We start from the raw sequence: 22,093 nt of genomic DNA, 5'->3' as shown, positions 1-22,093 counted from the left end.
ATAAATTGTTTGCTCAGTGTAAATATGGATAGTGCTGTTAATTATTAACAAACCAGCATACTTCAGGCAGGTAGGAAGATGGGATATCAGTTTCATCCATTAGGGACAAGAGCCCTTTCATTGACAGGTATGACCTGACTGCTGTAACCGAGCTGCCCCACGTAGCTGCTCTGCAGTTTTCAAATACAGCTACAGCTTGAGAGCAGCTGGGAATATTTGGGCTCTGACAGAGCAGACCCTGCACTTCCCAGTGACATGTACACTGCCCAGCAGCCTGCAGGTAGGTTTAAAGGAGCACAGGGCAGGGGCTGCCTGCGGGAGGTCCCTGCCCTGCAGTAAGGAAGGAAAAACAACAGACAGCTGACCATACAAACAGGCACTGCCTGAACAAAAGTCTTTGGTAACTGCTGTGAGAATGAAGATGTTTCTTCTTACTGGGAACATGAATCTACTCCATAAGCTTATGGAAGCTGAGAATGATTGGAGCCTGAGAAGTAAGATTTTGGCCAAAGCAATTCAGTCTCTCAGTGTCAGCATTTCTGGAGGAGGGACATGCCTGTGAGTGGCCTCTTCCTGGACAGTACAGAACTGCTTCCAGATATTCCAGAGCCAAGGATAACAACCAGCCTACACAGGGTCTGCTGAACATCACTCTCTAGATGTCAAAGGTTCCACCTGTCCTTATTTGTGGCTATTAGAAGACTGTAACACCATGGGTAAGCGTTGATATAGCACTGCCATCCAGAGAGGAGAATTTGCCATGTCTGCTGGAACCTTTCTCCAGCTGCCTCCACTTCCTCACAAGAATTCTTTTGTTTGCTGTTTGAGGACTGTGGCATGCACAATGTGCTTTCGTATACCTTGCAAGAGAGAAGGCTTTTAAAAGTATGAAAGGTATCTGGTGTAAACTCTGGAAAATGGCTGAAAATATGCCTTGCTCATCTTGTTCATCCACCAGTAGCTCCATACCAGAAATGATCAAAAACTGCATTATTCCTGTTAAAGAGGAGATAGTTCAACACTAAACACAGGTAAGTGAGGGTGAGAGACAGTATGAAGTCCACCTCCCAGAACTACATGTGGGCAAAATGCTATTTCTTCTGATATTATGATAAGGTAAAAAAGTATGTTTTAATTTTAGCCTATATTTATAGTATACTATTAGCAAAATATTTAAGTGTTGAACAGTAACAAAGAGCCACAAAAACCCGAGTTACCCAAATTCAAATGCTGAAAATTATTTTGGCATATATAAAATCCAAACATTCCCACATGAACCCATCATTTTGTACAGAGAGAGAAGGTAAAGAATAAAGGAAAACTGAAAGGCAGCATCACCCAAACATAAAGCCTTTTGTGTCCCTGCAAGGAAATGGACTAAGCTTACTGGTGGCCCTTCCTTGGATGTAACTGTTGGTTTCACCCCATAATAGTTTGTAGAAAAACAGAACACAATAACAACAGAAGTGTGAAGACCAACACTATTTCCAAGCAAGTCAACACAGAAAAGAGCTGTCAAGATGAGAACAAAAAGGTCTGAGGACAAAAAAAAGAAAGACTAATATCTGATTGCCCCTGCTTTAGCCAACTGATACTTTCAGACTCTTAACCTCACAGGCTTGCTAACAAATATCCTGCTACTTAGGAAGAAGTGGAATTGCTAAAATTGAACCAAGCAACAGCAGAGACAAAAAAATCTTCCACTGGTAAGGTATCAGATGATCCAGAGGAAGCTACAAAGAAACATCCCTCAGGTTGCTAAACTGTGACCAACCCTGCTTCTAAAATTTTGTTTAAAATTCTCCCAGATTGACTAAGATTAATATTATCTTGAAAAAGGAGATGAAAATATCAGCTCAGACAGTCAGCTAGAAGGTGTTGTGTTTGGATAGAATACAAATCCGCTCATCTTTGAAAAAACAACCAAGTCTATGAAAGCTTATCTGAAACTCAATTTCTGCATGTTCACTACAGTAAGACAATGAAGTTATTTTGAAAAAGGAGTTCCTAGGAAGTGAAAAAGGTTCTAACGTAGAGTGAATTTAGTATTACATATTTCAGTACAAAATATTGTAAAATAATAAAATTCATTATCAGATGTTTGATTTTAATTATGAATTTAAGCACAGCACAAACACAATGAATTATATTCTCTGCCATTAGAGATGACCTGTATTTGCTTTCTGTGTTACTGAGCTTTCTAGAAAAAGGTTAATCTTCTGCTAGCTACACATTAGAGCTGCTTTCTCACATTTCTCACAAAATAAACTTTGTACACTGACAGGTGAAGGCTCAAGCATGTACCAGGCTGCCAAATTCAATCAGGCAGAACTATAAGCAGCCTCCCTTCAGGGCTGTTTCTTTGAATTAAAAGTTTGCAGAGGTCAACAACCTTTCTGCCCCAGGTTTTGTTGTAAGCCAAGGAGGTTTTATACCAGCCTGTCAGCCTACTCAACTGGAAGTCATTAGTGTTCTCTGCTACAAAAGAAACTCAGCTCAAGCCTTAAATGTTTTATAGGGTTAACAACTGTCAGGGAATCCCACAAATGAAATCAGCCAATATGCAAAACCAAAAGAAATCTATCATCAATATCAATTCAAACCACCTACAGATTGCCAGAACATCCACTGAATTACAGCCCTCAAATTCCAACAAAAACATGGTTTGTTTTTTAACTGCATTTGGATGAGGGATGTAATTAGCACCTGGAGTAACACAGCTGCATTTTATACAAAGTCATTTAAACAGACAATTCACTCATACACTTTACCTGAAAGGTAAGGCTATATTGTTCATTTTCCCCCTATTTTCACAACAGTAAAAAATTTCACATACAGCAAGTTGGAGAGTGTATTTCCTTTACTTCTTAAAATCTTCAGTAAGAATTAGATTTTCTTAAACCATTCTAGACATCCCCATCCCTCGCCTAAAGGAAACTTAATTATGCCTATAATCCATTCTCAAGGAGTACCTGTATCTTCCCAAACTAATGATGAATGGCAACCCAGTAGAACATAAGGAAAGGGAGAATAGGGCACCCTCTTCTTTGGACTTTGTGAACAAAACCACTGCTGAATCTGAAAGTTACAAACTGGGCCAAAACAATTTGTTTAAGCACATCATTCCAAGAGAACTTAATTCAGAATTAAGCTATATTTTCCAAACAGAGAAAGTCCTTTTTTTAGTTCTTGTGACTGGGAGAAAAGAAGAGCACTCCTGCTCAAATTGACAAAGCACACCCATTAACTGTCATTCCAGCTATTCTGGACATGACTGAGAATCAATTTTTCCCAGGAATACAGGACAGATACTTACACAGCCTCCAGCAAGGACCTCTGCAGGGAATGGAATGGAACCATCTTTCTTAGTAAATTTGTCTCTGACAAAGTCATTAACCTAATAAAGACACAATATATTACACACTATTTTAAGTTATTTTTCTTATTAATATATATCAAGTACATCTGTAGCCATATGTATTAGAATGCTTGTAAGTGGTCATCTTTCACACATTTTAGAAAATAAATCCTGTGCATGTTAACAAATAAAAGGATGCCAGGGAGGAAAGGAAAAAAGAAAAGATACGTACAGTTAGCTTAATAGCCTTTTCTGGAGCAACACCTATCAGCTGTGGTAACAAGCCTATAGAAACAAAGACATCATAAGGCAACATTATCTTCCTAATAGAGAAAATAGAATTTTATCAGTGCTGTACAGAAATGCCTTTCTGCACAGGGAATATCCTTTGAGGTGGATGGCATTTTAAGTATGGGATGCTGCTAGAGCACTGCATATTCATACCAGTATAATTTTATATTACGATTTCTGTTGAAAATGATTATGAAATATGTGACCAGATCTGCCTTCCTCGACCAAGTCGAGCCTGATGCTGTTGCTGTACAGAAGGAAAAAAGTTTAAGGACCAAACATATACCTTGGATATGTCTACTGCATAAAAGTTTGACTTTTTTAGCCCCTTAGCATCATTCTCCCATAAAGCTTGCAATCACTTTTTAAAATGGGACAGTAATTGTGAGATATACACAGGACTGTGACAAATTATCAACTCACTTCTACTTGACTCAGTAACCTGCTTTTTCTGAATACTCGAATCAACTAAGGCTATAAAGGATTTTCTCTTGTTCAGTTCAACATGGTAGCATGAACTTCTTTAAACCCTATTACTAATAAGCATATTTTATCTTACTAAGAAGAGCTATTAGTGGACAGAAACTGATTTTGGCAAGGCCCTAGGTCCTGGAAAGTAGCTACTATCAAAATGAACTGTCACTTGAAAAACACACATACACTTTTCTAAGAACTAATAGGTTTAAGAAAAAAATCAGTAGATGGCAGTCTTAACTTCCTAACATAACACATTATAATAGCATCTGTTATTTTTAAATCCATTTTCTCCACGGTTGTTTTGGCATAGGTATAGATACAAAACTTAAAATAAAGTTGTTTTTGTTACATATGGTCACTTCCTAATGTTATTCCATGATTACAGAATATCATTTTGTCAGAAGTGTTTGCCAGTTAACTAACAAAAAAATCCCACAGCAACAAAACTGTATCAATGCCACTTTCCACTATTTGTTAAGTACAGAGAAACCATAGTTAAAAATATTAAATGTTCAAAATTCCCAGTAGTATTCATTCTGCAGAATTTTTAAACTACTTCCTTAAAAGGAAGCTCAGAACAAAGGTGCCTTAGTAGAAAGTGTGGCAGTTAATATATGCAGTGTAGTGTTTTCTTCCAACATAGTACTTTCTGTGCAATTTACAGACTTACTATGCTGAGGAAAGGTAGTTATTAAACACAAAGAAAGGTTGACAGGAACAAAAAGAAATGGTGCCCTCCCAGCCTGAATTTCTGATCTACCATGAAAAGACAATCCAGTTCTGCAATGACTATACTGCAAAAAACCAAAACCACCAGACAAAACACCACAAGACAACCCCCCTGGCTCCCCTTTTTTAATGGAGCAGAACTCATTGGGCACACACATTTGGTCTGCCAGAGAACCTGGGACACTGCATGGTTTAGTGAGGGACCTGAGAAAAAACTTTATTAGTTCTGAAGTTAGATGCCAAGACTCAAAATTGTCTTTATTTTCTTGACCAAAAAACTCTAATTCTCTATTTAGAACTGTAACATTTCCCGTTTGAGTTCAGTTCTATTTTTTAAACTGCAGAAAACAACTACATTGTACCATGATATTATGGTATAGATGTACTGTTATATTACAATACAATTAGGATAATCCACCTCAGGAATATAAGAACCCAGTAACAGACCCACAGTCAACTCCCTAAGTGTTTCTGCTGTTTAGTTTAACATACTTCCAACAGACCATCTAAATCTTGGGGTCCAAATCTTAGCAACATGTTGACCATTAACTGTAATGGTTTCAAAACAACTACATTAACTTCTTATCTTAAACAATTTTATAGACAATTATTAAACAGGCTATTAATAAGTTTAGCAAACTGACATTCCTTCAAACAAGGACATTTTTTTCAAGTGTAAAACACTGCTTTTAACTCATCAATGGAATCATCCTTGATTTCAAAGTGTTTGAGTAGGGTCAGAAAACAAAAATAAAATTAAAGTTATTAATAATAAAGTATTTAAAATTTAAATATAAAATTTAATAAAGTTATTTTAGATGCTGCTGTGCAAAAATAGGGTGTGGGGGCAAGAGAAAGAAAAAAGTACTGTAGAACAGCACTGAAGAATCAGCTTCACAGATGTAGCTCAGGTATTTGATTTTATGAAAGATTTAGCATGAAAAAAAGAAAACAATTTACCAGCAGGACATAACTTACACAGACTTCAGCTATTTCATTGACTTTGCATCAACATATTCCTTCCCTTACTTACTTGCATAGCAAAATCCTGAAAGACCACAAAACACTCCTTAGCCAGAACACACAGACTTTCACATACAAAAACTTCTTAGATACTGTCCATAAAGGACACTGTCCAATGTCTTCACTGCCAGAACACATCACAAAGCAGAACAAAATGCTGTAGCCACCATGTGATTTTGCTGTAGCTAAAGAAACAAGTGTGCCAATTAATAAATACCTTGCTGATCCTTATGAATATTGTGAACTTCATAAAGTTATGGGAAATTACAATTAAAATAGATAATTCAACTAAGTATCTATTCAGAGGGCTGGCCAGCATGTACCCTCTATGTAAGTCACTTTACCAATGTGATTAACACTTGGCCTAAAACTTATAAAAATCTGAATTCTTAACCTGTATCTTACAATTTTATTCTTTTTCAAAAGAACAATTTTCTAAGTTTTGCTGGTGATATTTTAAAGTAAAACAGATCAACATAATTCAACAGCAGAATGCAACCTCTGTTCACCAGATAAAATTATAAAAAAGGTCCCACTACCTCCAAAAGTATGAGGCTTAAGATCTTACATCTTTAAATAATCTGTAACATCAGTTTACAGATACATTTCCAAGTTACTGTCTTTTTCTCTTAACACAAAATATTTGCTGTAAACCCCATATTTATTCCTCAGATGCTAATCTACTCCTGTTGCCTGACCCCAGCCAAAACGTGCAATCCTCAATTTGTGAAATAACAATTATAGCCTCAACACTTACACTCCAAAAATTAGTTCTTTAAATTACTTAAGCAGCAAGGAGCAAATCACTAACAACAACTAAAAAATGCCCAGTTTTTCCAGCAATTGGCTATGATGAGGCATGGGCAATGGAAGGGAAATACTGAGCTCAGAAATAAAAGCAAAATTAGATATGATATCAAGTATTCTGATTTTCCACAGGAAACTAGCTGTAGAGGCATTAAAATTAAAAAGAAGGGGGACAGAAAATTACTGACTTTGTATATATATATATATATATTTTAAAATTCACTTACCTCTGTAAAGACCAAAAAAGCCTTCAAAACGCAAAACCTTTTTAAAGCAGTCAAAGCTGTTTTTATACATCAACTCTCCTACGACTGAGCCTGTGGTGCGCTGATTCTGCATACGAGTTTTCACCAGGTCTATGGGATATACTGCAGTAGCACCAACAGCTGTAAGAAAGCATCTGGGGTATTATTTCTACAGCATCATTGTTGGTGTAGTATATAATTATTGTGATGGTTTTCTACAGCATTTATTTAAACACAAAGAATATACAAGCTGATGTATTGGTATGTTGGAGGAAAGAAAGAAAGAAAGAACAATAATGAAGGTCTAGGAAAAGTCTCAAGGAGAATGGATTACATTGTTACATAAAACTAGGTGTGTAGAATGAAGAACACCTATCAGCATTACCACTAAAGAAATTTGTTACTGGTGTAGTTTCAAAGGACTGTGGAGGGATTCTAGAATCCAAGTGGTAAGGAAAGAAAGGAACTAGCACAAACAAAATGGTTCCAACGTCTGATTTTACACACATGTAACCAAAACATCCACCTTAGATGAGATCCAAGTAGTCTGGCAAAACAGTGTTAAATTAACCCAAGCTTGGAAACAGCAGAAATATTACTCACCTCCAGCAATTGAGCCCAAAGTGAACCTGTAAGCTGACTCAGCTATCTGGAGCCAAATAGGTCTGCCTAATTCTCCAAAAGATTGCTGCGTGAGGGAAAAAGAGATGAAAACAAGCTTGAAAATTTGCACAGGAAAGCAAAGGCATCTGTGAATTGCTTTCACAATAGCACAGAAAGAATCTGATAAAAATTAGCAGCTTTATGTCCAGGAGGAAGAAGAAAAAATAATTACTAGATAATGTCTATTGTGCCTGATGGATGAAGTACATTTTCCAAATAGTCCTTTTAGAAAATATTCCTTACATATTCCTGGTTGTGCCAAACCAGTACACAGTATAACCAAAACAATGATGCTCAAGAAAAACCAGACAAAATCTCTAAACAACTTTGCTGTTTTCTAGTCTATTGCCTTTGAATTCCTAAGGCATGGAACTCCCTTTTGATTCAAACGAAATTCAGTATTTCAAAAGGAATTCACAGAATCTCATAGACTGTCTCTATCAGCATAGGACAGATTTTAAGATTGCATAGCCATTAATGCATAGCACAAATAAGAGATTTCATGTCTTCAAAACAAGCAAAACGTCAATTATTCCTAAAAGTATTCTCCACAAGGCTTTTTAATGTAGTTTCTAATTTACAAAGCAATGCTGACCTCAATCCTTTCAATTACATACAGTATTATAAATTTGTTTTTAAAATAATACTCTAAACAGAAAATATCTGCAGAGACTTGTAATTGTTATTAAATGGCTATTAGAAACAAGGCAACTGATTAACAAGACATGTTCACAAACTTGCATTATAAAGTATGTAAGATGGGCCAAATGTTAGTTCAAACAGAAATAAAACAATTAGAGAAGAATTGATATTATGCAGTTTAACTTGTTCAGGCTATCTAATGGGCCAAGGTATGAACTGTTAAATTCCATAGTAAAGCAGATACTACAGTCCAGCTTCCAAACACAAATCTGTTTTTCCTAAAAGTACCCTGTATTGTTAGCAATATTGTGCTCCTGCTAGCACAGCTGGAATGTCCGCAGACTCCAGACTGATGCAGATTAGGAACTTCCACCCAGATTACCACACAGACACTTCTCAGTTCCCTCTCCAAGGCTACCCAGCCAAGGTACCCTCAGCTCCCCGAGGCAGCACAGACAGACAGAGCTGCCTCAACACAAGTTCCTCTGTTTGGGCTGGTGTTATACTGGATGTGCAAAAACCTGCCTGCATTGCATAAGGTGTTACACAGTTTATACACAATACAGGACAAAAGCCCACGAGGTCAAGATGAGATCATTACCTGTAAAAAAAAACGTGGATTATGTTTTATACCATTTTTCCACAGAATAAAAAGGTACAGCTAAAAGCACTTCCCTCCACAAGACATTCTCCTTTCCCACAATAACGCTTAACAGAGAAGAATAGAGAAATTCTAGGTAGCACCAAAATTACACACTGCACATGCAGACCAGCATAACAAAAAAAGCCTAAATCAAATGTTCTGCCTTTAAAAGCAATAGAAACAATAAATCCAAAGAATATCCTCATTATGGTAAAACCAGTATGATTTCCTCTTATAAAGAAAAAAAAATCCACACACAAAATCCCCCAAAGGATAATAAAACCAAAATAACCACGAAAATAAATTACAAAATTCAGATATATTTCTTTTGATTCATGTAATTAAAAGACATATGCAATGATATACCCCAAAAAGCCTTAGAAGCAGAACTAGTTCTTCATTCCACTGAAATTTTCTCCTAGTTTAGCACACCTGCTGCCTTTCAGCTGGTTTAAGATTTTTTTTTTTTCTGAAGCTTTACACGGTTCTCATCAAAATCCAATCATTGCATTTAGACATTAATCTTAGTGAATGCATCACTGAATGTTAAAAATCAAATTCTTTCTGAAGGAAATGTCACTTTTATATTATTAAATAAGTGCTCACAAAGTTTTCAGTTTACTTGTGTGTTCAGATGGATATGTAAATGAATGTAATTAATGCTATAGCTTTCAAATCATGAATATTTATAAAGAGAAAATTACTGTAGCTGTCATCCCCATAGGATATTCAGCTGCTAAGCTTTAAAAAAATCTTACACAATGAAAAAAATTGACAATAAATTAAACATGGTTGAAAGCAGGCTAATTTTCATTTCTACCAAATCTATATAGAGTGATTTTATGTAAAAATTTAGATTTTTCTTTACAAAGAGACTTTTAAATCATATAAAACTGATTACAGAATTGGTTTCACTTCTCAGGGACAGCTGGACCACACTGAGATGATATTTGCTCTTCATGAACTGCTATCTTTCATTTTGTCAATACACTTACTGTTCACTTAGGATAAAGTTGAATAAAAGGCTGTCCCCTATAAACTAAATACAATTAAATTATTTTGCTTTCTGGTGTCTGGTTTTAACATAGAATGTAGAATAAGACAAAAATATAATGTACTACTTCAGGAGTGTGAAATGAGTATATTCTTTTCTAGTCATGAGGGAAACTTCTACCAGTGAGCTTGTTTTAAGAGTGCCAAGCTACAAGGGTAGTTCTGAAAAACTGAAGTAAGTCAGTATTTTGAACAGAGAGGTGAGTATGAAGACACTGATTAAAGCTGGCACTGGAATGTCATTACAAAACTTTTACAAAAATACTTATTAGCCTGGATAAATAGTGCATCTACATTTCTGAGGCATTCCATTCCATCATTCTGGTCATCAGGAATCCACAGGAAGACCTTCACCACTAAGTAGGTTTTGGACAAGTATTGGCTCAGATATGTGTAAGGACAACCAAGGACATAGGAGCTGTAACAACTGGGCTCCATGGAAGGACTCACACTGGAGAAGTTCATGGAGGGCTGTATCCTGTGAAAAGCCTTTCCAGGAGTGAACAAATGTATTCATTGTAAGGAATCCAAGTATCCATATATGCTCATATCTAAACAGGCCATTCTGACATCTCCTACCTTGTCTAAACACATACAGTATCTAACAGCCTGCCCCATTTCTATCCTGCACAGCAATACACACAGCATGTTCAACCTGTCAGGAATCTGTTTACAGTGCATTATTCTTATTTCTCATTTGCAAGAACATGTTAACATTCACTCAATTTCAATTTTTTTTTCTTCTACCCACCTGCCTCTGGAGCTCAGCCAGGTTGTAAGGTAATGCACCCTCAGCCAGTGGTGCTATTCTCTCAATATCTGCCAAAGTCAAGCGCCTTTACACAAGGCAGAGAAAAGCAAATTATGGTCAGATAAAACAACAAACATATTCAGCACAGTATTCCTGGCCACACCCCACAAAACACATCTGAGTTTAAAAAAAGACACTTGTCATATCTGAATGCAGACCTAAGAAGTCTGCTACACTGGATTTAAGAATGCTTAGAGATGAAGGGAACACAGATTATTCAGAAGCAAGTTCTTCCCTACTAGTAGGAAGGAATATAATACACAAATGAAACCATTTCTAGCTATTTCTATATAAGATTTTGCATGCATTAAAGATCTATGCAAAATATCAACCAGTGCATTGTAGCCTTTTGGAAGCATTATATTTTGCTACTTAATATGTATACCTACAATACAATTAATAATTGTGCTTGGCATACACAATTCACTTACAAAATCCATGCACACAACAAAATCAATTTACATTGAAGAAATTACTGTAGCAAAATAGAAAGCAAAACAAAACCTCTTAAAATTAGGACAAAAATAAGAGGTCACACAGGAAACACAAAAATTAAGATTGCAAAATGATAAAATTCATGATTGTGTTACCCAGTAACGCTGTATAAGTCTGTAAGTTGGTAGAGAATATCTATTTCCAGTGGTGTAATTTGGCCAAAGTGGATTGCAGAGTGTGTAAATTCCTCTGGATTTAAAAGGGAAAGAGAAATACAACATATGTGTTATTTGTCAAATTTTCTCTTTTAATCCTTTCAAAGAACTTTAATATAACAAAAATTAAGTCTATCACCAAGAAGCAAAATCCATAATGCAGAGGGAAAAGGTATCTTTAGGAGAACATCTATCCTGAAAAAGGCCTTCCCAAATACAGACCAAGTCTGATTCCACAACTCTGACTTACGGTAAGTATTCACCTAAGACAACAAAAACCTTCAAATTAGCAAGCTGAATAAAACAACACAATAAATCACAATTTGTGATTCTTGCTTCTTAAGTTCTGCAAAACAGAACAGAACAATGGCCCATTTCACAGCTTTAAGGGCAACTGACTCATCTATTCCCATCATGTCCAGACTTCTTCCTCTCATAGCTGTGAATGACTCCAAGCTTAGGTATTCATCTGGCCAAATTACACAAGATGTTTATGACATAACTGGCAAGTTTCAGTTAACAAGTCTGAGCAGTGAAACATAGCATACTTTTTTCTCAGTACAAACCCAAGCAAGATGCATTTATGCATCTGTACCAAAAAACATTGCTAGGCAATTTGTTAGGACAATTTGGAGGATAAGAACAGGCATTTCATGCTTTCCTCTAGGGAAAAATATGCAGAGCATATGCATATAAGCTAAACAAAGAAGGAAGAGAATAAAAAGAACTTGGCATGCTTTTTACCACACAGTGGTTCAGATGATCCCATCCATACAGGTAGTAAAACTAGTGATAAAATGGCTACAAAATTAATCTGCTTATGTCTGTGGCAAGACTGAAATACAGCAACCATTCACATGCACAGGGATTTGTTATGTACTAAACTGGCATAATCTATATATAAAACCACTTGGATTTTCAAACTTAACCCATTCCACCACATTCCCTAGGAACTTCCTATGTCTAAGCAACAATGCATCTCTTTTAAAGAGCTGTAAAATCCTCAGTATTATACTGACTTGCAGTTACTCATTCAAGCAACAAGGCCAACACAACTCCTGTCAGAATCTTCTCCTTAATGAGCTAGCTGAAAATCACCCACAGCTAAAAAAACCACTTTCCCACTTTCCCAGAGGCCATAAACTCACTTCTGACTCACCTTAACCTACGTGCATCACCAATTACAAAACGGTCAAAATTTAAAAATTAATAAACTATAGGAAATATATCTTACCTTTTGTGACTTCAATATCTCTTCTTGTACCTGCTATATTACTGTATATCTTCCTAACAAGATCCATGTTATTCAAAAGGGCATTAAATGCATTGAAAAAGGAGAAGCTGACCTGATGTGATACAGTTCCACCAGCTACCTTTGAAAATTAAATGAAAACAGTTAAGTGCCTTAAGCACTTGTGCAATTTTATTACAATTACAGAAACGTTCATTTGAGCAAATTATGAAAGAATTAAAGATCTCTTTCTATTCCTGTAATTTTAAGATATTTTTAATAGAAACATGAGGGGAGAATTATTAGACAAGTTACTATTTTTGTGGTAAAGACTGAACAGTAGGAAACAATTAGGAAATAATCATATAAGTAGGTTATTTTTCAAGTTATCTGATAGACACATTAAAAGTGCCACCAAGTAATCTTCTGTAAAGAAATGCATGTAAATGCCTTTAGATAAAGGCACTAACTGATTTCTTGCATCACATACATCAATCACCATTTACTTCGAAGTCTAAAGTTAGTAGATACTCTACCTTTTATAAAAGACAGTATGTCTTATGAGTAAGGCAAGGCAAGATTTATAGGTAAGATATTAGGATAAAAGTTATTATTTTATCTTTTATATAAATGTCATTCTTATGTAATTTTCATACTACATGCTTTCAGATTATAACTTGTATGTTATTACTTTACCTACAGATCTTGCCAAACTATCAGGTCTGTAATCATTCTACCTCTAGAATCTACATACTGATTTTCCAAATTCTGATCTGAAAAAGAAAAGAATGCAAGAGTGTATAAAAGGACAAAACTGTAAGTAGTCTCCAGCTCTTGAGATGTATATATTCATATATTCAAATATAAAAACTGGATGCTTTTGTCCTAAATAACTTCCATTGGATTTGATGATTTTAAGGGTCTTTTCCTATATGGTTCTACAATTCTATGATTCTTTCTGTACCAAGCAGTTTGCCCTGCTCTAGTGGTAAGTACAGTAGACTAACTCAAACTACTTCCACTGGTAACTTAAACATGTAAACCAGACCGCCAACCTTTTCACTGCTGCAGCCAAGGAATGTTGCCATCTTTCACCCTGCCCATTCTATTCTGAAGTTGACAATCTCTAGCACCAAGGCAGTGAGTGATAAACACTTAGAAGACAAAGTGGGAGAGAAGTAGTGCCATCTTCAAACATCACAGCTATTAAACACTCAATTCCAGGCACTTTTTGTTAACACTTACTGAAACTAAATTTTCTTCCACAAATGGAGTTAGCATGTGGGAGCGAATAGTAACCATGATCTCATTGAAGTCCAGCCCAGTTATCACACCACTTTTATTTTTGTCCTTCAGTGCAAAGGCTTGTCTTGCATGTTCTGACTGCAGCTCCTAGAATGAATATTCAGAAATAGCAGATTAGAAGGAAATTCTGTAACCCACCGTTCACAAAACTTTCACTAACTTCATATTCTTATGCTACAAAAGTCTGTGCATATAGACAGTAGCATAACTACACTTTAAACTTCAAAGCCAGCTCAAATAAAATAAGAAGTCTGCATACTGATTTTTTCCACAGTTCATTCCACTGTCAAAGAAAAGCCTCAATTCAACTGTAAGGAAATACGCACTTTCACTAAATGATTTACAAAATTAATTTCACATACCCATGTCCTGCCTGCTATCTATTCCTTAATCAAATACTTAAGTGCTGGATAAACTTCTGATACTGCTCTTAAAGACACAAAGTGAGCTGATCTCTTACGTATCCAAGATGAAATATGACTGGGCTATTATATACTAACTCATTGGAAAGTACTTGAAAATAAACAGGAGGACAGTGAAAATTATATAATATGGATTTAGATTGCCCCAAACAGCTATCTCCCATAATGTCACAAATGGTCATTCATTTCACACAATTTAAAACTCCTATACAAACTGCAAAAACCTTCATACAAAGATCACTGTGGTAACCTAACCTCAAGATAATAATGATAGCTGTAAATCCCACACCCAGAAAAAGTTGTTTCCTTCTATTCAAGCAAACAATGAAGCCCATTCAGCTGTCATTCAGACCTCTAGAAGCCGCTAAAAAAAATAACCACGTTCTGACAGACAGTAAGAAGAGGGCAAACCATCTATCTTACATCACCTTTACAGTAATTTCTCAACTCTCATAACCTCATGAACAACGTTTTCTAGATCAGGGTACAACACACCTGCTCTGATTCAAGTCACAAACCCCAAAAGATGGTGTTAGACCAAAAGAGAAAAACAACCTTCTATAAAAGGAGGGATAAAAATATCCAAATTGATACAGAAATTACTGCAACTCATACTAACCTCCCCTACTAAGGGTTTTTATAATATGATGACATTAAGAGGTTGCTGTATCCTACATGGCAGTATCTTGGAAAAACAAACATAAAACCAGAATAGATATTTATCACTCTGCTCTGAGTTCCCAACAAACCACTTTGGAAGCAGGTGCAGAGAAGGGTCATAAAAATGATAGAGGACTGGAGCACCTCCACTATGAGAAAAGCCTCAGAGTTGGGGATGTTCAGCTGGAGAGGAAAAGAAAACAGCAGGCTCCTGGGAGATCTTACTGCAGCCTCTCAATACTTATGGGGGGCTTATCAGAAAGATGGTGAGAGACTTTTTAGTAGGGCCTGCTGTGATAGGACAAGGGACAATGATTTTAAACTAAATAAGGGTGGTAAAGCACTGGAACAGGTTGTCCAGAGAGGAGGTAGATGTTTCATCCCTAGAAACACTCAAGGTCAAGCTGAACAGAGCTCAGAGCAATCTGATCTAGTTGAAGACATACCTGCAGATTGTAGGAGGGCTGGACTAGATGATAAAAAGGTATTTTGATCTTGGACAATAATTACAGATTATGTCAAAGCACGTCTATCACACCTGACTTTTAAGACAGTGCATACAAAACTTTTCTTGCATCAAAGGCAGGTCTAGAAGTGCGTAATCTATTTTTCCTCACATCTACTAGACAGGCAATTATATCACAAGGTGGTCATTGTATGCTAATTTATGGAATTCTGTGCAATTACCAACAACTTTGTAAACTTCTTTTCTATGAATTACAATGTAAATTTTTCCTACTTTACTCTTTCTCCATCCTTTAAAGATGACATTTTCCTTTCCATTCTTCTAGTATAATGTTCAATTCATAGGTTTTAACTATAACTTTTTGGCTTAGCACAGAGTGCATTTCAAGAAGTGAAATTCTTTAAAGCCCAATCCCTAAAGGGTCGTTCAGCAACATCACAGGAAATCAGATTTACCTCCTGCAAGGTGGCTGCATTTAAGACCAAACTCCCAGTATGTGTGTGGTAGCAGGCATGCCAGTAATAGAATCAAAGTGATAGGTATTACAATGTTTATAAAACTAAAGAAATGTTACAGAAACTAAAACCTCAATAGGGGAGTTTTTATGGTCAATATAACTGGCTATACTAAGGAAGTTAACCTTCTCTGGTAGAGATTAGCTTTGCTATTGAATTCCTATGACAGAAAAAGCAGACCTTCAACCCAGTTTAGCAACAATCAGCAAAATGGTTAACTTCATAAACAGTATGTTTAAACAGGATGGCATTCAAGTTACAGCACAATGAGTATACACTCCTTACAAAACGGGTATGGAGAAATAACAGTTCATTATTAGCTGTCAGGATTAGTATGAGATAAGGATTACCACCACCACAATAAGCTCAAATATTAAGAGTTAAATGAATTCCAATTCCAACTTTGGAACAAGGTTAATAACTGACCTGAAGAAACTGAGTGAATTCTGAATAGTTAAGATGCTTCTTCCTGTTATGTCCAAAATGCAGTCGAATAAACTCACAGTCCCAGTTGAATGGGATTTGAAGATGAATAAGAGTTTGTTCAAATATTTCTTTGACATTTGCTTTGGGGAGGGAAAAACAACAGGTGAGCCTTGGGTACAGTGTATCTACAAACATTTCAGGAGGAATACAAAAAAAATATTATTTTAGTAGCTGTTTAAGGAGTGTTTTAGCTTATTAAGAATAATTGCCAACCAAACCTTTAAAGACCTGTAAAAGAACACATTTGAGACACAAATGATACTTTTTGTATTATTGCATAAAACCATGGAGTGAATGTTTTATTTAGTTTTAATTAAGATGCAATTTCCCCTCATACATGACAAATAAAAGCTATTTTGCATTCTGATATAAAAATCAATCGTGGTTCTCTGTCTCTGCCAGGAGTCAAATTAAGCCCTTTATCAAGAGCACAAATACCTGCACTACAATCTCAGGCAATATTTGTCATACTAAGTATGGTTTGATTGAAACTTGATTATTACAATCACACTGTCTGAATATGGCTATTGAAGATAGGTATAAGAAATTACATCTAAAACATATCATTAACTCAGCAGAAAGCACGTTATTAGATGCTTTTGATAAGGCCTTAGAACAAAAATCAAATCCTATAAAACATAATTGGTAGTCTCAGTTATTAAAATGTTTTAAGATAAGTGAAGATAGAGATGTCCTCCTTTAAATGAAGTAAAGAAAAAGCCTGCCATTTTAGATTATGGAATTCTCCACATGTACACTGTGGAACTGAAATCTCAACGCTAAACATATTATCTGACTTCAGGCAAAAACCTCATCTGAAAAACAGCATGCATTATTCATACACAGTATTGCCATTGCTGCAAAACAAGCCTGCTTTTTTGTGCAGATTGTCAAACACATGAACTGTCTAACAGGACATCCACCCAAGACCACATGAACACTTTTCAAAATTTCCCTCACAGTACCTGAAATGGCTTATCAACCTAGAATCTGTTAACAACAAAATAAGATGTGGCATACAGTTAAAATTTAAAAAAATACAAAAATATTTTATCTGGTAACAGATCTTTTATACATTTAAACAGTTTTGCAAGACAAAATGCAATGAGAAGAACCTTAATTATCATTTGATAACTCTATCAAGACCTATTTACTTGAATATATTGCTTTCTTTATGCTAAAGGACTACTTGATTCATTCATAAGTTTCAGTTCTGTAGTCTATTAGTTCTAGAGAAAATCTAGGAATTCCAGTATACGTTTTTATCTTTTCAGTGAGAAAAGGAAAGGAAATGTCCTGAATATGTCTCAAAACAGGGGTATGCAAAGTCAGATTCCTTGGCTAGATCACCTCTTTCACAGTTAGACTGAGACTACATATTCAAAGGGCAGATTATCGTTAGTTATTAACCCTTATGTAAAGGTTAAACACAAGAGTCAAAACCCTACACTTTAAACCAGTTTCCACCACAAAGCAGGCTGAAGGACTTGTTAGGGTCAACAAGAAACCTAAAAAACTATTCTGATTATTTGTAACCGTCTACTCATACCTACTCACAAATATCAATGTGCAAGGTGAGGGTTAAGAAAAAGAGAGGAAGCACTAAATACATAGTGCTATTTTATTTTGCCATAGTACCTCTGGAAGTTCAGTTTGCAGCAGATTTATTCATCATTGTTGCAGATCAAGGAATCAAGGTATGCACATTCAAATTCCCCACTTACCACTAATTCACTGCAGCTTCTGGCAAAGCTAGAGTCTCCATGTACTGAAAACATAAACAGGTCAGTGCAGCTCATTATGGAGCCTGCAAAATGGGAATGAACCCTGAACAGAGCAGAGTACAGGCTGGCTTCATTAGCTCTACTGGCTTGGCCACTAATGTACAAACAGGGTGCCAAATGGCTACTACTTTGTGTATGTAAAACTGACTTCTGACTCACACTGAGCTCCCCAAATGAAAACTTAGAAAAAAATACATTGAAGCAGACAGAAAATTTAAATCTTATTTTCACTGTCTCAAATAACTGTTTCCTTTAACCTTAGAGAAAGGTGAAAAAAGCCTCACTTTTTTCTTTACAAATTTTATTTTCTTATTCATCCATGTTCACTGAGACAGATTTTTCACTTGTTTTTAGTGAGACTTAAGCCCCTGGTGTTTTCATACCTCCCAAGCAATTAACTGTATACTACTTTAAAAAAAAACAAGAATCAATATCCTACACTTATTTTTTTCTTAATAAAAACATTTACAATTACTCATCAACATCTCAAGTCAAGATTCTTCAGCATACAAAAATAATAGTTAAACTAAGTAATTAATTTATTTTCAGTAGTTGAGTGTGTTGGTACTTGATGAATTCCAGAAATAGCTAACCAGCTTTAATAAACAGTATCCAAACTAGCTTGTTGCCTCTCTGAAAGCTGAGGTGCTTTACCCATGTCTACTTTCCAGGCAATCTCTAGGCACCCAATATATTCTGCATGTCTAACTTAAGGTTTGGGTTTGAAGATACACTTTGTATATGCTTAATTACTTCCAGGTTGGCTTGGTTTATGAAACACTTGGGGTACAGAGGCAAAGCTGTGTATGTGTTCTGAAAAATCACTGAGCCACAGAATGGTTTGAGACGGAAGGAACCTTAAAGGTCCCTTAGTTCCAGCCCCCCTGATGTGGGCAGGGACACCTTCCACTAAACCAGGCTGCTCAGAGCTCCATCCACCCTGACCATGAGCACTTCCACAGACGGAGCATCCACAGCTTCTCTGAGAAACCTATGCCAGTGCCTCAGCACCCCCACAGCAAAGTAACTGACCCAGTTAAACCCACGGGAACATTAAATACAATTTACCAAACCCACCTGAGATTCTCAAACACCTGTCAGGTGCTAAAACTTACTGTATCTACCCAAGAGCAAGTGTGCTTTCTTCACATTATATCAACAATACCTTTATAATCCAGTGCTCTTGGTTCTTCTATTACATTAATGGAAACAGCCACCACCACAGCTAACTTGTATGAGAAGCAGCAAACAGCCAACCACATTGCAGAAATTATACATGTGATCATCTCCTACACTTTCACCACTCTGAATTATCAACAAATGTTCAATTCTTTTTTTTTTTTTTTGTTTCCACAGTAGAAGCAAAGCACTGACAACAAAGAAAAGCAACATTAATGTACAGATGCTGGCTTTGCTTTTTTTTTCCCCCCAGTTTTCCTCAGTCAAAATCTAGTAATGCTTCTAAATTAAGATAAACTACAAGTGTTTCAAATTTCCAACAGAGCTATTCTGCAGGGGGCAAACAGCAAATTATTTTTCAAGCCTTTCATTTTAGTAGGACATTTCACAGAATGCATTCATTGTCCCTGTCAATAGATGTTGCTCATTTACTAATGTCTTCTACTCTTTGCTCACCTTTCTGTAGTGGAATTCTTTCCTACTGAGCTGATAACTTTCTTTCCAGGTTTATAGTAATGCATTTTCTTCTCAGATAGGCACAAAAGTCAGCAGTCTGATGACATACTCAACTTACCATCAGCCCCAGGAAGAATAAACCTACTACTCTAGTGTACTGTACATTACCTCCAAGGCGACACGCATTCTCGCAAGATTGCTTCGGAATTTCCCCACCCAATCATTTTAAACAAATTATAGATGCTTGGAGCAGATATCTGCAGGCAGCACACACATGGCTGGCTCAACTTCTATCAAACACTGTTACCTATCAGGCTCAGAAAAACTACACAAACCCCCAAAGATTCTAGGCAATAATCAATTTCATGTAAGGAGGAGGAATACTTTAAATTATAAACACTATGAGGTCTCGTTGGTGGCCCATTGTGGGCATGAGCTCAATACTCCAAGTAAGCCTTGCAGCAGTACCTATTATTTATTTTGACTTATCAGCTCCCCAAGCAGCAGAGTGGAAAGCTCATACAATTCTAGTGCCATCAACCTGTTAACAGAGTTCGTCATTCCCTCGCACCAGTGATAAAAAGCAATCACACTTCTTTGGGGCACAAAAACATAAAAGTGGCAAGTTTCAAGGAGCAGCATAAGTATGTTAAAGATTTGTTGTTTAACAGGGTTGTTTTGGGTTTCTTTAAATCTATCTACTCAGTAGTCTAATGTCCAATTTGTGCATATTTCATGCCTAATGTACACAATGAATTTTAACATTTATATGTTGCTATTGTTCTCTATTTCTGCTAACAGCATATTTTCACTTTGAAGGATAAAATAACAAACCACAGTTAAAGGCAGAAAGACATTTCTGCATTATGTGATGCAGGAGAAATGTATTAAAAGTAATCCAAATGTAACACAGTAATTACTTTTATGTGAGAAAGTTTAACTAGAAATAGTTACATTTTGTTTCTACTCTTATTTTAAAAGGATTACTGAGTCTATTGAAAGATGAATGACAGCCATAATAAAAAGTTGTCAATACATATAATTTTAACACAAAGTTCTGCTTTTCTGCTCCCTCCTGCTGAACTGTGATTTTGGAAAAAAATTAGTAGTAGTAGTAGTAGTAGTAAGAGGCATTCTCATTCTGCATTGCTTACAAGCATTAAAAACTGTAGTTCAAGTCTGAAAAAAAAATCATGCAACACAATATAAAAGTCCTAACAGTGACATTTCCTACATTATCTGCCTGTGTTAAGCAAAAGACACTTTGAAAACAGGCAACTAATGCAGAACTAACAGGAGGCAAAAAAAAACCCAATAGCAGTTCTGGTTTACAGCTCTTGATGAAAACATGGATTTTTCCCTCACATCCTCGTGTCTGTAGTCATGTGATTTTGAGTGTTTTTCTGTTTATTTTTAAAAATATATTTCCAGTATTTATGTCCAGTAATAGTTTTGAAAGCAGAACTTTTAAGATTAAATCCCAATTCTAGCATTTTCAACCCAGCTGCCCTTTTAGAAATGGTGAAGGACTGAGTACTAGAAGTGAACCCTGTTCCCTGAGAAATAATACTCATAAGCAAAGCACAAACATGCATTCAACTCCTATCTTTTGTTCTTGCTCATCTTCTTCCAGTGTTCTCAAACTCTATGTCCTGATTAAGGGAAACCTGAACTTTCTCTCTCAGATTAAAACTTGACTAAGAAAACAGATTGGCCAAAACTTCAGTATCCCTGCATACTGAAATTCTGAAACTACTAAATTGATGGTTATTGTTTTAATTCATCAGTATTGTACAATTTTCATATAGTTACATTATGAGGAATCTGATCACCTTCCTCTCCCCAATGCCTTTGAAGAAGATGCTGTTATACTCTGCAAAATATCTGCAATTAGATTTTGAGTGCAGGATGTTTTTAAAAGCCTTAAATTCAGTTCCATAAATATTTTCCAATTATCTCCAAAATAATTCTGAATACAGAAGAATCACAGACATATTTTAGCTCTATCTTTCCATCCATACTAGCATGTGTATTTAACTGGAAAAGCATCTCTCAAACTCGCCAGTTTATCAAAGAACGTCTTTCTTCGTTCTGACACTACGAGGAAGAACAGCTGAAAAATGCCTTGAAATTGTATATTCCAATTAAAAGTGATGCAGTCCAGATCACTGCATGGTGTGCCAGAGAGATAAATTAC

The 22,093-nt window shown here is 36.0% G+C and overlaps 1 protein-coding gene across 1 annotated transcript in view; it reads right to left on the bottom strand.

Moving 5' to 3' along the window:
• Positions 1 to 22,093, bottom strand: part of SLC25A12 (solute carrier family 25 member 12) — a 44,407-nt gene that overhangs the window by 10,018 nt on the left and 12,296 nt on the right. Inside the window, exons 5-13 of the mRNA XM_062498576.1 lie at positions 16,418 to 16,557; positions 13,869 to 14,015; positions 12,627 to 12,765; positions 11,333 to 11,426; positions 10,683 to 10,767; positions 7,534 to 7,618; positions 6,913 to 7,071; positions 3,591 to 3,643; positions 3,317 to 3,397 (exon numbers count right to left, since the gene is read on the bottom strand). Of these exons, the coding sequence (XP_062354560.1) occupies positions 3,317 to 3,397; positions 3,591 to 3,643; positions 6,913 to 7,071; positions 7,534 to 7,618; positions 10,683 to 10,767; positions 11,333 to 11,426; positions 12,627 to 12,765; positions 13,869 to 14,015; positions 16,418 to 16,557 (983 nt within the window). The remainder of the gene's footprint in view (positions 1 to 3,316; positions 3,398 to 3,590; positions 3,644 to 6,912; positions 7,072 to 7,533; positions 7,619 to 10,682; positions 10,768 to 11,332; positions 11,427 to 12,626; positions 12,766 to 13,868; positions 14,016 to 16,417; positions 16,558 to 22,093) is intronic.

The sequence above is a fragment of the Cinclus cinclus genome, chromosome 9, assembly GCF_963662255.1.
Source record: "Cinclus cinclus chromosome 9, bCinCin1.1, whole genome shotgun sequence".
Lineage (NCBI taxonomy): Eukaryota > Metazoa > Chordata > Aves > Passeriformes > Cinclidae > Cinclus > Cinclus cinclus.
The sequence above is the reverse complement of the archived record's forward strand: the minus strand, read 5'-3'. Positions and strand labels throughout refer to the sequence as shown.